Source organism: Cygnus atratus, chromosome 1 (assembly GCF_013377495.2).
Source record: "Cygnus atratus isolate AKBS03 ecotype Queensland, Australia chromosome 1, CAtr_DNAZoo_HiC_assembly, whole genome shotgun sequence".
NCBI lineage: Eukaryota > Metazoa > Chordata > Aves > Anseriformes > Anatidae > Cygnus > Cygnus atratus.
In genome coordinates this window covers 124,701,216-124,716,856 of record NC_066362.1, presented here as the reverse complement: position 1 = coordinate 124,716,856, position 15,641 = coordinate 124,701,216, and the positions used below count along the sequence as shown (strand labels likewise).

Genomic DNA, 15,641 nt, shown 5'->3' with positions numbered 1-15,641 from the left:
ACTGCACTCAGTACTGCATCAGGACACAGATTGATTCAAAGGAAACTTGATTTTTATTGGCATTCTTCCGGATTTTCTCCTAATCCAGAAATCAAGTTCCTCCGACTTCTTACCTTATCATTTTTTTTCCCAGATTTCTTCTTCTTAGGATTATCCTTCCAAAGAGATTCTACGGCAATATATCCCTGAAGACTCCAGTCATACAGCTGTGTACCAGCAACCTTTGAAACAAAATAATTACAAAGCATGAACTTAATAATCTGAGGAAGATTGTTCATGTGGAAGAAATCTCAGAATCCAAGATCCTTAACATCATCCCACTCAAGCTCAATGTGTACAGCATTAATTAACATCTTGGGAAAAAAATGACACATAAGGAATAAGAAAAGCCAACCTGCTAAAAAACTGTTTGAAGACTACATGAAATATATCTGTATAAAAGATTGTGATGATGCTGCATCGAAACAATTTTGGATTTTACAGTCTTAGCATTCTATTTTCAATAGATTTCACATATGCAAATTATTTCTTAATTTGACCAAACCTGCTTTAAAGACAAAATATCCCTACTTAGTCTGTCCCTATTTTGCAGTTTCACAGTTTTCACTGTTTTGACAGAACAATAGGAGTACTCCTTTGTTTCTTTTTATTTGCAATTTAGAAGAAAGACCTGATTTGCGGATAGATGGCTATAACAAATAAGCAGCTGTCAAAGTTCAAAACTGAAGACATAAGAAAGACAGTGTTTGCTATATCACACCAACAGATAATTTTATAACAGGAAAAATCCCTAAGTCTAATAAAAGAATATCTCCTGCCCCTTTGCATCATATGTAACCATAATATTCATAGCATTTGTAGATCCATAACATCCTAACACCTAAGAGCATTAGGGTTTTACAGCTCCAGACTCAAGTCAGTCTGAAAGATTAATTTTCAGATTAATATCTGTTTTTTTTGCCCCCAAAAAATCGGAAGTAAAAACGGACAATTTGCCCAACTAGACAGACATTAAACTAAAAAAAACAAACAAACATGGTATCAAGAAATGAGAAGGTATCGCCTTATCTCCAAGAGGGGACAAAGCTAGAAAACTACAAGAACAGGGCAAGTGTAAGTGATTCTTCTCCTTACGTTTCTTCCAGTCTCCAACAATTTGCTGCTCATAGATTTCCTTAGCCAGAGGCGATTTCTATATGTATAATCATGCCCAGTGAATTTCTCTCCTATGAACTCACCCTGCCTCCTAATAAGCACCATGTAACTTTTTTAGATCCAAAACAACTTTTTTGGATCCAAAACATCATGTGCTGAGGAATTCTACCACTTGGCACATACCATGCAAAGAACCACTTCCCTTTGTCTGAACAAAAATTAACTACACCAGTTGTGCACCATCACCACAACAGATGTACTTCTGGGCAAGCCACGTTACCACCTTTGTATACTGCAGCTCACACAACACATTTTCAAACCATACTGAGACCTCTAGCTTTGCATCATGATTTTTAGTGCTGCGTTAGATTTTAGGTAGAGTGCAAATACAATCCCGCCCATTTACAAACTGCAAATAAGGACAACTAGTTTGCAGTAGATTAAAGATCGCAGAGTGCTTTTCAGATAGCAGTTAAAACTCCACTCAGATCAGTAAGAAAGGATTTTAGATACATATCAGACCAGCTTACGTCCACAAATGCACAAGATTGTTGCATTCAAAGCCCAACGGCTTTATGCAGCATCAGTGTGACCTTTTACTGTTACACTAAAATCACACATTCACCAACCATCAGGCAACCGACATCAACATCTCAGCAACAAACCCCTCGTTCCTTAATCTGTATCATTTCATAGAGAAGTTCAGATGATCTCAACAGTCAGCCATATCTGCACACACACACTTTACTAAAGATGCTATTTAATAATGAACATAGTTAGAATCAAAACAAACAAAAAAAACAGAAACCCAAACCCAAATCAGCAACTACATTTCTGAGTCACAACTAAATCCAAGATGTAGGATGTTTTAAATACCAAGGCACACCAACTGCTCTGGAAATGAACGTGTTAAACCTCCAAAATCCCTCAATGCAGGCTTTACAGTTATGAATATTTATTTTCTTGTTCAGTATTCAGGAGTGTTCGCTCTCAAGTACTTTAACTAACTACTTCTGAAAACCTATGGCTTAGCTGGAAGGATAGTGCGATCAGTGGTGCAAGCAGTGCAAAGCTACCAGGACTGGAAAGTAACTAGTACAAACAAACAAAAACCAAATGAAGGCCGGTGGGTTGTTTTGTTTTGTTTGTTTTTGATTTTTGTTTTGGTCTGCAATGTCATTGAGGGCACGGCTATCAACATAAAATGAGAAACAACAGGTATCCATAAGCCATCTCATGTTCCTGCTTAAAAACACTCTCAATCTTAACAGTACAATTTAAATATATTTTAATTATAGGACTCACATGATCAAGTCAAGTATGAGTTATCCTAAATGAGAAACTGTCCCTTCACATTGCTGGAGCAAAGTAGCTACATCATAAGGTGTGGAAACCCACAAAGTTTATTCTGCTCTGGTCAACCACTGCTCCAACACTGTACACACCCCCCAAGAGGCTGGACCCACGCACAGGTTCACAGTTCACATGGGGTTAAGAAATACAGTTCTAGAGAGACTGTAAGCTGCAAGTTACAGGGTCAGCAGGAACATATCCATGACATTTTTGATAACCACCTGATGCATACTCTCACAAACACGACACTGGAGGTTGTGTATTGTATCTTACACCTTTTGTATGTCATACACCTCCCTTCCCCATGGAGCAGTTTAAGAGGAAATAGCCAGGTACTGCAGTTGCCACTACAGTTCTTGTGAGTGACAGTACCAACCAGGAAAAGTAAAGGCGCAGGAATAATCCAAACTGTTCATTCAACTGTTCGAAGTATTCATTTGAACACTAATACAAAGAGTTCCTTTCAAAAGAGGGACATGCTTTTCCGTACAGCCATCTGGAATTCTGAGTTTCTGGAAGATAATTTCTAGCTTGCTTGTGTTAAATTAGCACATGCTAAAATACCACCTCTGTTCAATGCAACACTGTAAGAAAGTTTGTATGCTAAAAAGTGAACAAACAAGTTCAAAAGTCAGATTAAGCGGTTCTCAGCACGGACTCTGAAATAGTTTGAAAATGACCTTAGGCCACGAATGCCCATATTAGACACTGCTGTGGAGGCATCAGCAGTTCCTAAGGCCAAATGTACATGCAAACAAGCTTCCATCTTCTATTCAACACACGGTAGTAAGTATATAATATCGAATATTCGGTATGCTGTACATCAAGATTATCAAGCAGAATTACAGTCAGCAATTCCTTACCAAAACTGTATGCTGAGAAACTAAATTAAGAATCTGCTGTCTTTTCCACATTTATATTGCTAACGAAGTTGCCAATAGTACAATTTTAAATGCCTTTCATTCTGCAGCGAACATGGACTACGTGACCCCAACTCTTTCTTTTCAATCCTTAGTTCCTGTAATTGTGTCATGCTCTCGGTTGTGTCACTACAGCTGTTTATGCCTTACAGACTAAACTGGACGAGGGAAGAGATATACGTTCAAAAGAAATACAAATTAATTTATTTTGTTGTCAAAGAAACAAACTTCTGTATTAGGAGGTTTTTATTTTTCAAGAAGCAAGCATAAAACACATGCTGCTTTATGGAATTTCTAATAGCAAGGAAAAAATAATAATTCTAATGATAAAGAGACTGATTTAAGTAACTTCATAATGGGAAAGTTTTCCAGATGGAAGATAAACCACAGTTAACACAAAACATTTTGAAATTTATTATGATTAGCTGGAACACAATATAGTTCCAAAACACTAGTTAAAGTTCCACTACAACAAAATAAACATTAGTATTAAATTTAGTTCCCTTACCACAGAAACAGTCTGACCGTTTGTTCAAAGTTATACAAATGAAAGTAATGCTAGCAGTTATGAAATAAATCCCTTACAAATTTGTGATTTGCTAGAATGATTACGAAAGGATGGAAAAAATCAAAAATAAAAATAAAAAACACCTAGTCCGTGCATTTCTTTCATTTCCAGTTAGAGAAACAACATCTGAAAACTACATATGGCCAACACTGAGCTCTGTTGCTATGACTTCAGTTAACAACTTAGACATTTTAGCCAAAGAAAAAAAGACTTCTTCCAGACAGATATATCACATGTTGTACCTCAACTGCAAGTGTACTGTGTTTACTTCCAATGGAAAATTATTAATAAAGGTGGGAAGGAAAAAAGTATGGCCAAATCCAAAAGTTTACCAAATGAAGGGAACAATCCCATTGCAAATGAAAATCAGTGAAGTAATCAAATGTAGAAGAAAAAAAAATATAAAAAGGAAATAGAAAAACTTAAAACGTGTTCCAGAATACTTCCTATAGTGTTCTGCTAATTTGGCACATGAACTTTGTACTGCAGACCTCTTTCTTACGCTTACAGGTCTTTTTTTCAAATGCTACTAAACATTTCAAAATAATTACTAGAGAAGAAAGTATTTCTGATTCCAGATTAAGGCATAAAAATAGTAGATAGTAAGATGTGGTATGCTTGAATGTTGCTTGTTTAAGAAAGAAAAGCATGTGTGAGGTTAGAGGAACCAAAACAGTATCTAAGATATCACTCTTTCCACAGAAGTTTCCAAACTCTTGCATCTATTGCCCTGACCAAGTCAACAAAGCTAAATGCACTCCAATCAAGTTCCAGGCTCAGGGTCTCTCACTGGATTTTTTGTTATGGTTGAACTAAGAACCGTGAATTGATCAAAGTGCAATCATACACTTCAAAGTTATGGTAAAATAAACAAGGCATTGTGAAGCTGTTAGTAACAAATCTGTAGTTAAGACTGAATTAAGCTTCTCTAAAAACAATAACATCAGTTTGATCACCGTTTAATCATTTCCCACTTCACTGTTCAGAAGACAAATAGAATTTCAAATTTCCCAACAGAAATGTCTAAGCTTCTTAAATTTTAATGTTTTCTTTTTCCCCTGCCAGTTGTATAATTTTCACTCCCTGAGGATAAGCCACTCTGTATTTAGAGCATCTGAATTCTGGAAGCATCAGTAACAAATTCCTTCCAAGATGAGGGTATCACTGTGCTGTAAAAGTTCAAACACAACATTTTTAACTCTCCCTAAACCTTTCAAACCTTTCAGGTTTCAAAGAAAACCAAATGTTCTTGAGAACATCATGTTTTCTTCTGACATCTCCGCATCATACACAAGCCATCTGTAAGCCAATTTATCAAAGCCCCAAATAAAAAGTATTTTTGATACACTAAAGTATGTGCACTTTGAGTGGTTAAAAGCTGGATTTGAAAAAGAGTATGGTGTAGAACTGAAGAATCTCAGTCAGCACATTTAAGAGTGCATGGACAGCAAGTCACATGAAATGACATCAACAGGGACTTTAAGTAATTGTCTGGTCACTTCAGTTCTTTCTTTCACAGGAAAGATGCTGTAACCGGAAGATAGCACGACACGTACGTGCATGAAACAGCAAATGCAACAACAGGAAAGGCATCCAATGAGCAGCAGAATTCTCACCCCATTCCAGAATGTGCATATAACCTTTCTTAAAACTATCCAATAAAACACAGAAAAACTAATTAATGATGCTTATCTCAAAATGTTGTTCCTATGATTTCTCTGTAGAATCTCCTTTTAATTTTTTTCTTTAAGCCCTTTTACTCCTTTTGCTCTCAAGACATTTCAGGCGTCCTTAGTATTGTAACTGAACATGCAAATTGTACATACTAAGCATTATTTAATTTATTATTACTTGAGGTTCAAGATTCAGAAAGGAGATTATGTACCTCATACTGAAGATTCTATGCAGATTTTAAAAAACAAACTTACTAAAAGAAATGGAATACCCAACTTTCACTCAGTCTAGACTACATGTTATTTTGTGAAAAAACTATTATCTTGTTAAGTGTCAAGCACGCAGACGGGACTTTTAAGAAAATGGATTACCAGTTAATTTGAAGTAACAATCAAAATAAAAGACACTTTTCCAAAAAAAAGGTATAGTCACTGACCTTTGCAACAGCAACCGCTTGCTGAGGATAATACATGGAAGCGCCAATACCCATGAAGCCTGCAGGATACACCAACTTCTTTATTTTTGAGCCTGTTTCACAACAAAAAATATGTTGTTAGAATATATGTTAACTGAGACAACTGAGTGGCCCTACTCAACTTTTACTTATAAGCAGCGCGATTTATTTTTTTTAATATAGAGCTTAGCATATTTTTTTTAGATACAGTTTAGCTGGTTTCATGATAAACACTATTATGCTGATAAAAGTAACCTTTTTACAAAATCATCAACATCTTTCCATAGTGACAATTTACTTTACAACTACATTTTCTATAATAATACATAATTTATTTTGGCACTAAATAATGAAGTAAAAGTCACAGTTCAGAGATGTTTAAGAGAATTATACCAACTGATACTCTTTTCTAAACCAAAATGAAAAACTGAGGCAAAGAAAGGTTAGGTCAGCACTCTTTCAATACATTAAGCAGAACAAGAAATGTTCTGCTACAAAGTTTGTAAATTACTTTGACTCACAAGTATCGATACTTCCACGACTAGTACTTACAATTATGCTGTATTGCCGCTACTCAATCCCCAGGTAAATTTTGAATATTTTAATCCGTTTGAACTCGCTATTCAATTATATACAAGTCTAAAATGATCTAACTGCCTAAAAAATTCATCCTTTATTACACTTGGCCACGGGTTACATATCCTGGCTGGCCAGTGAAACTGTATTACAGAATCAGTTACAGGGCACCCTGCGGTTCATCAAGGCAAAAAAGAGATATGGATGGAGCCGGTATAGGAGCAAAGCAAGCAGTAAAGCAGAAAAAAGGGAAATGGGGTCACAGAGCAGACATACAGGGGTCAGGATGCAGTATTTCTGTTCCTCAAAGAACAGCCTGTTCTATATGCAAAGCCATATAAGCTAATAGGGAGAGAATGGACTTTGAAGCAGAAATGTATATCCAAAGTGTTTCTACAACACATGCTCATGATGAGATGAGGAACTGAATGGTAAAGAAGAGAGACTTTCAGAAAGTGGTGTTTCTGTCTCATGAAGAGGAAACTTGGTACCAGTTAGCTATAAGAAAGCACAGAAAAGGCAAGTTTAATTGTGTCTTTACAGCCAGAAAAATTATGCTTTTGTTGTAATACCTGAGAACAAGAAAATCTTCCTTAGTGATAGTGCTTCAGAATGTGCCTACAGTATTACTTTAGGAATAAATGTAATAGTTGAAGATAGTGTTTTCCATCAGCCTGCTACCTGCTGGAGACATCCATTAGAAGGAAGTTCAGGAATACTCCCATATCTGTGCAGTGCTACTCACCAAGATTAGAGCTAACTACATTCAACAGCATTTTAAATGAAGCATTTTAAACCAAGCACAATGACTCTACTCCAAATACAGTACTTTCTCCCTAGCAGGCAGCAGTATCTTCAAGTGTTGTGGTTAGACCTGGAAGATTTGATCTGCATCTTCCAAGAGGACAATTTTTAGAGTAAGAGCAAGTAAGGGTGAAGGGCAGGAAGGGGGAGAAAAAAAGAAAAAAAAAGTTTGGTTCTAACTTTCTGTAGCATCAAAAATAAGAGGCATTTTCTTTTACAGCTTGAATAACTTCTTGAGATAACAGTATTTTTGAACTATAGCCAGACAAAAATCAACAGATCAGGGCTTCAGTCCTAAAAGATTCACAGCTCAGATACTTGTTCAATAAAGGTTTTTTTTTGTTGTTAAATTTAGGACTCTCTAATCGTTCAGATTCAGCCGTAAGATGGCTATTTTTTCCCCATAATTTTGCTGCGGTCATAAAGCTGGAAACTGATTTCAGTCATAACCACATAACTCAAGAAATAGGAGTCTGAAGAGAAAGAATTTCAAGTGTTAGAAGTTAGAGACATTAAGAGACCTTGATCTTCATTCAAAATCATATGTTAGGAAAAACGTGCTTTGTTTGAATATTTTCAGGATTGCATATAGGAATGCATATATTCACAAAATGTTTTCCATTTCTGAATACCAAGCACACACTTTCTTCAACACATATGGAGCCCACTAAGATGTATTTTTAACCAAAGCATGTCTTCCCTAGTATTTAAGTTCTGCAACTCCACAGTTCCTTTATCTACAAGCATTCTTCTTGTTACTTCGTTTCACTGTATTAAGAATATATCACTACAAATACAAAATATTCTTCATAATTAACATTTCTTAAAATATCTTTTATTTCTGTGAAAGATAAACATATTAGTTTCTTCAGCCAGTGTTATGAAATTAGCTGTATCACATTTCTATGTCACAAAACGTGGATACGTCTATAGTACACCCACGGTTCACAAGTATTTTGCTAGATATCACCATATGCAGGAACTCTCTGCCTGGATACACAACACTTTGAAGGAACTTGAACATACAACTAATTGTACATGCATCGTCATTCAGAAACCTCTGTGTTTCACCGTAATTTATTCCTCTGTAGTTTTCTATAGTACATATGTGATCAATAACTTCATATATTAAAAAGATTTTTAGGCTAAAAAAAATCCTTTCCCACTTTTGTTATAATAAGCTAGAACTGAGAAAGATCAAAGACTAGATTCCAGTAACAAATACAGTATTCATAAACAATAATTAATGGTTATTACACACCTTTTACATTATACCTTCTGTATAATTGGAGGAACACTGTAGAAACATGCTTGTACAGTTAAGTCAGATCTCATGTGTCACATTTAAGAATTAGTAACAACAGCAACAAAAAAATCCCACAAGTGATTTATCCCAAATTAAACCATAAGCAGTTCAAAAGGTTCCCACTTACCTCTAGCAAGAAACAATCCAAGAATTCCAGCAAAACCTATCACACCAAGCCTTGGATAAAATCCATCAGGGGGATTTTGCAGAAATTCACAACCCTCTGAAAAGAAGTCAGAACACAGTGCATTAATGTAATGTGAAAGTGTTTTTATGATAAGAAATCATCAATACATGCTGGCGACTGTTACTAAACATAAAAGAGTTATCAAAACACATTTAACTATCATGCACACTTTAGATCTGCTGGCAGAAAATTCAAAGCCTTTGAGATCTTCTCTAGTGACACATGAATGAAACTGAACATCGTATTGTATTTACCAATTTTCACAGAAGATTTTGCCTTTGCTCCTGGGCCATTTGTTTTGCTTTGCTCTTTTGAATCTCGATTTTATCTTTTTCAAATTAGTGATAAAAACCCTTGCAAAACGGATTCTTGCATTTACGTGTTAACAAGAATTAGTTTCAGTGAAACACTGTACGAAAAACAAACCACAGAACAAAGGAAAGACACAGCAAAAACAAAGCTCACTTCAAGATGGGAATCTGATGGGGGAACGGTAAACTATGGAAAACCTTCCATTAAGGGAGTTCGAAAGACTGAAAGTATTAAATTCAGGGATATAGAGGTGCAGTATCTGAAGTAAGGTCTAAATAGCATCCATGTTCAGTCCTGGTGAACTTAACTATGAAAGGATGCTCCCAAAACAGAAATCAACAAAAATTATTTTGAATTAATTCAAAATTCTTAGGAGATCCAAAGAAGTAAACCAACACGAAGTACGATTTAGTTACTGGGCTGAGTCACACAAACACTAATAAATTATGCTTGGTTTTGGCTGGGAATAATTTGTCAGAACCTTTTTCCTTCTTTTTCTTGTCTGTCATTTTAAATGGAATTGGCTGCGATAGACGCAGGCCTCACATTTTAATTGTTTAGAAGAGAAATGATCTAGAAAGGAAATTTAATTTGATAATACAGTGCACAGAAAAATAGTCTCAAATGGAACAAGAAAACATACAGAATGATGCATAACGAAATTCCCTTTTAATAGAAGATAGAGTACAGTCCTGCATTTTAAATAGCTAGTTAAGAAAACTAAACTGATTTACCTCTACCACGCTCAACAGCTTTTTCTAACTGGGGCTTAGCTTTGGCATAAAGATCCTAAAAAAAAAAAGAAAAGAAAACAAGGGTAAATGGATACCAATTAAGTAAATTAACTGCAGATTTTCACTGACCTGACCAAAAAAAAAGAGGAATAAAAAAAATTTGGGGTCCCTAAGATAGCCTCCAGGTTAAGCTAACCATAATGCATTTGTAGGTTTGGGCCTGTAAAACCTAGCTGCAGTTATTTCTGTCAAAAGAAGAAATAAAACTGTGCGTTGTTTTATACTAATACACAAAAACAATGAAGAAACTGAGCAAAAACAGAACAACTTCGCAGTTCCAATTTTACCCATCTCAACAAAGCTAACTCTGTTTATTCCTACTTCCCCCATAGACTTACAGGACTACGTTTGCTCAACATTACATTTTCTGTAACATACATGTTTTTCTCAAAGTAGTGTTTGGACAGAGATCAAGTATAATACCTCAAAACACAGAAGCCTGCTTCAATATTTTGAGTTCCTGAACAAGTAACTGAATTTTGGGATTTCCTCAGATTTCTCAGTTTATTTAAGTATTGCAAAAAATACTTGAGTTAATGCAAAGGAGGCAAGTACGACACTGCAACAAACTCATTCCTAGCTCTTTACAGGAGGTACATGACTCATTTGGCAAGGTGCTACACTACCCTTTCCAAGGAACTGTATCTAACAAAAACGTATTTCTGAAGTGACTTGGAAAAAGAGATGCCCCTACACTATCCAAAATAAATCAGATGGCACTGCATCAACCCCACAAGATTTTTCTTGGGCTGAAATATGCAGGATATAACAGATATGCAGATATAACATATACATGCAGAATTCACCTCGCTTTTTATCAAGTCAGAAAAAAAAAAGAGTAAAAGCAATCTTGCTAATTGTTATTTTGATAATAATCCTTTAGAGGTTAGACAGTGTAAGACTGTCCATTGATTAGGGAACAAATTTATCAACGTGTATGCCCAAAACTAAAGAGAATGGTCTTGCAATATCACTTGAGCTGCATCTGTGAAGAAATAAAAGCAGTTGTCTGAGATACTGCACATGGATATCATCTTTAGAAGAACTTTCATCTCCTCATTGCCAATAGTGACCTAACAAAAATGTGATGGAGAAAAAAAAGAAGCGTTAGCATGTGACACACAACAGAACCTTAAACAGGTGTTGGTCTTATTAAAAGCCAGTCGGGAAAAAAAAAGTCAACTCAGAGACAACTAAAACGTGATTTTTTTTTAGCATAGGTAGGGGGAGGGTAAAAACCAAAATGATCTCTGACTACAGTTAAGCAAGCATGACCACCCCAAGCCTATACAGGTTGCATGTTCTCTTCATAAAATGAGTCAGTAAACCACTGCCAGGAAATGGTTTGTTGTGTGTAAGCAGAAGAGAACATCTTATGAGACAAAAATAAATAAGGCAAATAGGAGGACAACAGGCCAGCGAGACATATGCAGTGCTCAGGGCTTACCTGCAATCAGTCCAATGGGGAAACTAAACTTGTCTCAAATCTCCTTCCCAGTTACAGTTACCACAGGCAACCAAACAGAACCCATGCATTTAGGCAGTCAGAGCTCTAACTAACTGTGGAAAATTCCCCTTCCCCTTCAAAACTGAAGTCAGTGCTTCTGCTGATTATGGCACTTTAGAAACATGTAACCAGACTGAATAACCCTGAATATTTCCGCAAAAAAGTTTCGAAACTGTTAGTACCAAAACACAGAACTCCTAAGCAAAGGACACCCTGATCTGAACATCTTGAAGGTCTGTACAGAACAGGAAGAACAATTTGCAGCTTAAGAGGATTCAGGACAGCCACTGTGCAAAGTGGAGCATCACCTAAGCTGTCAAGAGGCAACCAGATGACAAGGATGCCCTTGCTTCAGAAGTAAGCTCCAACATTCACCGGGTCAGGAGAGAGCAAGAAAGCCATGATACTACTCACTGCTCTAACTCTAGACCTTGATTACAAAGATCCTGGTTATCCTCTGTGCTCCAAATACTACTTTTGTATTTAATGACTGTTTATTATCAACATGATACCTAATAAAAATATAGAAGAAGTTTTTGGGTTAAGACCCAGAGGCCAGGTTTGCCACTGAATAGCAGCTAGAGAGTTTTCCCTCTTCTGGAGGGTCATGTTCCTTCTCTCAACATTCCAGTTCAGCAAATACTGATTGATTTATTTTTTTTTTCTCCAAAATTGTGATGTATCACAGTTGAAGTGAGGACAACTCAGTATCATTGCCCTCAAAACACACTGCTTGAAATTTTACGGTACTCTCTGTGGGCATGCAAAATGCAAGTTTAACCACTCTCCTGTCTTCCTGTACAGTCACAGGACTGTACCAAATCCAGGTTTCCCACATCTTGTGATACTATCAACTTTCAGGATATAGGAGTGGAATGCTACCACTGCCTCTTTTAGATATTTTTTTCCCCTGATTGAAGTTACTGCTGGTTGTGGTTTGTTTTTGTTTGTGTTTTTTTAAGAAATAAATTCTAGACAGAATGCGTTCAGCACAACAAGAAAAGCTAAGGTATAGGGGTGAAGGATATACAATGTCAGAACACTTGGATTTAGATGCGAGTAACATACCGAAGAGCACAACCCTAACAAATTGGCAACTATGAAATTTGCACACAGAAATGGAATTGTATGCAGCTAGTGAACTATACAAAACAAAACGTTCAGGTGCTGGTTTTGAAGCTGATACTCTGACTTCATATCAGCCCAAATCCCAGTAGTATCAATTATGGGCCTGGACACAAGTTCTTAAATAAGTGCTTTTACTAGCCAGTCTTAAGGCCTGCTACACAAGGGTTACTTTGACTCTGCATGATTAATGTTTGTGTGCTTAACATTTTAGGTACTTGAACGTTTTTTGTCAAAAAGTTTCTAATATCTAGTTACCATTGAAGGCACTTCAAAAAGCTTTGTAACGCTCCCTGCACAGGAAATTTACTTTAAAGCTAACGTTACCTTAAAAAATATCTTACAAACATCATCAGAAAGCTAACCTGATACTCCAAAACAATAAGCTTTTCCTGTTGTGAAAAACGAAAATAAAGCCACGGGGAAGATTTGTTTGTGGAGACATCAGCTCTTTCAGCAACAGCAGCTGATTCTTAGTTTATGAAGTTAATTATCAACCTCTCAAGTAACTTTGTTCCCTGATAACTACTTCCCTGTAACTACCTTACAAAACCTAACCACTTAAAAAATGTTACACAAAGCAATTCTAAGCTTTAGTTAGTTATTTTTTTTGGAGGGACAGAAAATGTGAGAAAGCAGAGGTTTAATTCAGCATATTAACAGAAAGAAATAATAGTTTACATGTGAAAAGGGGGTAAATATGAGCTGAATTGTGGAAAATTTTAAGTCATGCAGCATTTTGGAAAACCGTTTGTATAGCTATTAATTTTTTCTAAAATTTTTTTGCTGCTGTCTATTAATTATCCACCTAAAACCAAAACCCAGCTCGACCCTTACCACCAAACCACTACCAGATGCAACACAAAACCATTATACCTGACACCAGGCTGTGTATGGCTCCATAGCATGCCGTAAATGTGAAACCCCCTCTTCCAATTGGGTTTGTGGATTCTCCACATATTTAGTCTCACGAGCTGGAGAGGAGTAGAGTGACAGCTGTGAATATTAGCAAACAAGAGGTTAAAAACAGAGGTGTAATTGTGTAAGTAAGTCTTCAGGGTATGAACAGCCTAACCAGAGAACACCTAACATGGTGCTTACTGTATAAAGAATGCATAATATAAATTCAGGTACAGCAGTGAGACAACCATTATGAGCAAAGTTTAATTATACATCATGATGAAGATGACTTTAATTGCTACACAATTCATCCATAGCTGCTATATGATCCAAGTCACAGGCTATAAATTAATATTAAACCAGTTTAATAAGAAGACAAAACATAATTGTGCAAAATGTTTCTGGTCTTAATCAGCACTTCTGGTTCCCAGTTAACATACTGCATGTACTAGAACTCCGAAATCACAATCGATCGTCTTCTATATTTGTACAAGCCATCATTAAAGAGGCTAAGTTGTTTCTAACAAAGGTAACATCCAATATAAATTTGGCTGTTACCGAGTGGGAAAATGGTACTGCATCCCAATGTTGCGGTCATTAACCACACTAGCAACAGCCACCACTAACAGCACCATATGGCTGAGCAAATAGGAACTGTAACACCCACCTGAAGAGCAATGGGCATCTTTATGTAGTAAATACAAAACCACAGTGTTCAGGGTTTAGCATCACAATGTATTTATTACCTGAACACATTTAAGATTACTGTATTCCATTTAAAAAAAGACCTAAGTCCGTAATGTGGAACAGCAAAGTTCAGAGCAAAATGAAAACTGTTCCTAGCAGTTTATATCCTGCACTGATGCTTAGAATGAAAAGTTTCTATTTTATACCACATTTACTTTGGGAGTTTATTTTAAACTAATGTTCTTGGGAGTTTATTCTCAATTAATGCTGACACATATTACTGCTTCAAAGCACAGCTAGACCTCTTTTCAAGATAAGTTGGAAAACAATGGTGTCTCTACCATAACAAAAAATGCTGCTAACCATAACAAGATACATAACGACACAGAATTTGTCAAAGAATATGACAATCTGTGCAGCTGGATTTCCCACAATATTTTAAAAGACAAGCACTTGAAGTCTCATTTCCCCAGGAAGTCTGTCACCTCTGGCAATCGTTCTCACAACCAGTTTAACTTTGATCCTGTTAGACACCCTAATAGACATGTCTGACACTAGAACAGAAGGCTGAGAGATAATGGAATTCCCATACATTTTATCAAACTGGACAGCTGGCAGGTCCCAATTAACATACACTGAACGCTAAGAACAGCCACCAGAAATCCACTGCTGCACATTCTGCTCTGCTGAAGCTGATCAGGAAGCCGATCATTCAGCACACACACAACTTCACCCTGCTGCCTCATCACTGACTCATGCCACTGGCGGCACAGGGCACGGAGAGGCCCAAGCTAAGGCTCCTTCACTGAGGTGAAGCCAGGAGGTTGCTCCGACTATTGATCCTCTCAAATCGCATGTGTGAACTGCTGATGTAGGCACAGCCAAAAGACCTACATATACACTAAAACCAGTTTCATTTAGTTTCACTGCTTGTCTAACACTTAAGCTGAAATACTTAGAATTTTAAAATAAACTCTCATGTATATAAAGCCATATTTAGTTATGAATTACAAAAAAAAGTCTTTTAATGCTGGAGATTGTTCAAAGCTTATGCAACAATGTTGGTGAGTCACTACACTATAGTTAACAGGGTGTCTTAGAGCTCTGGTTGTGATGTAACCAAAACATCTGTAACACTTTAGAGAAGAAAAATCAATACCATTGCTTATCGTATTTGCTGTTAGTTAGGTCTGAATCCTGAAAAGCAAGGAAAAGTTATATAATTCTGGGCAGATACAGCATAGCCTGTAGGCTACAACACAGGATTCAAAGCACTAGGGCAGGAAATTTTGCCTGAAAAAAATAGAATTATTGTATTT

General features: G+C 36.4%; 1 protein-coding gene across 4 annotated transcripts in view; it reads right to left on the bottom strand.

Annotated features, from left to right (window-relative positions):
* Window positions 1-15,641, bottom strand: part of APOO (apolipoprotein O) — a 31,721-nt gene that overhangs the window by 11,873 nt on the left and 4,207 nt on the right. For 2 of the 4 annotated variants that reach the window (XM_035542179.2, XM_035542176.2), the window contains exons 3-7: window positions 13,612-13,731; window positions 10,044-10,098; window positions 8,938-9,033; window positions 6,107-6,198; window positions 114-221 (exon numbers count right to left, since the gene is read on the bottom strand). In XM_035542179.2, coding sequence (XP_035398072.1) covers window positions 114-221; window positions 6,107-6,198; window positions 8,938-9,033; window positions 10,044-10,098; window positions 13,612-13,731 — 471 coding nt within the window. The remainder of the gene's footprint in view (window positions 1-113; window positions 222-6,106; window positions 6,199-8,937; window positions 9,034-10,043; window positions 10,099-13,611; window positions 13,732-15,641) is intronic. The other 2 variants (XM_050715687.1, XM_050715679.1) reach the window with 1 other exon arrangement.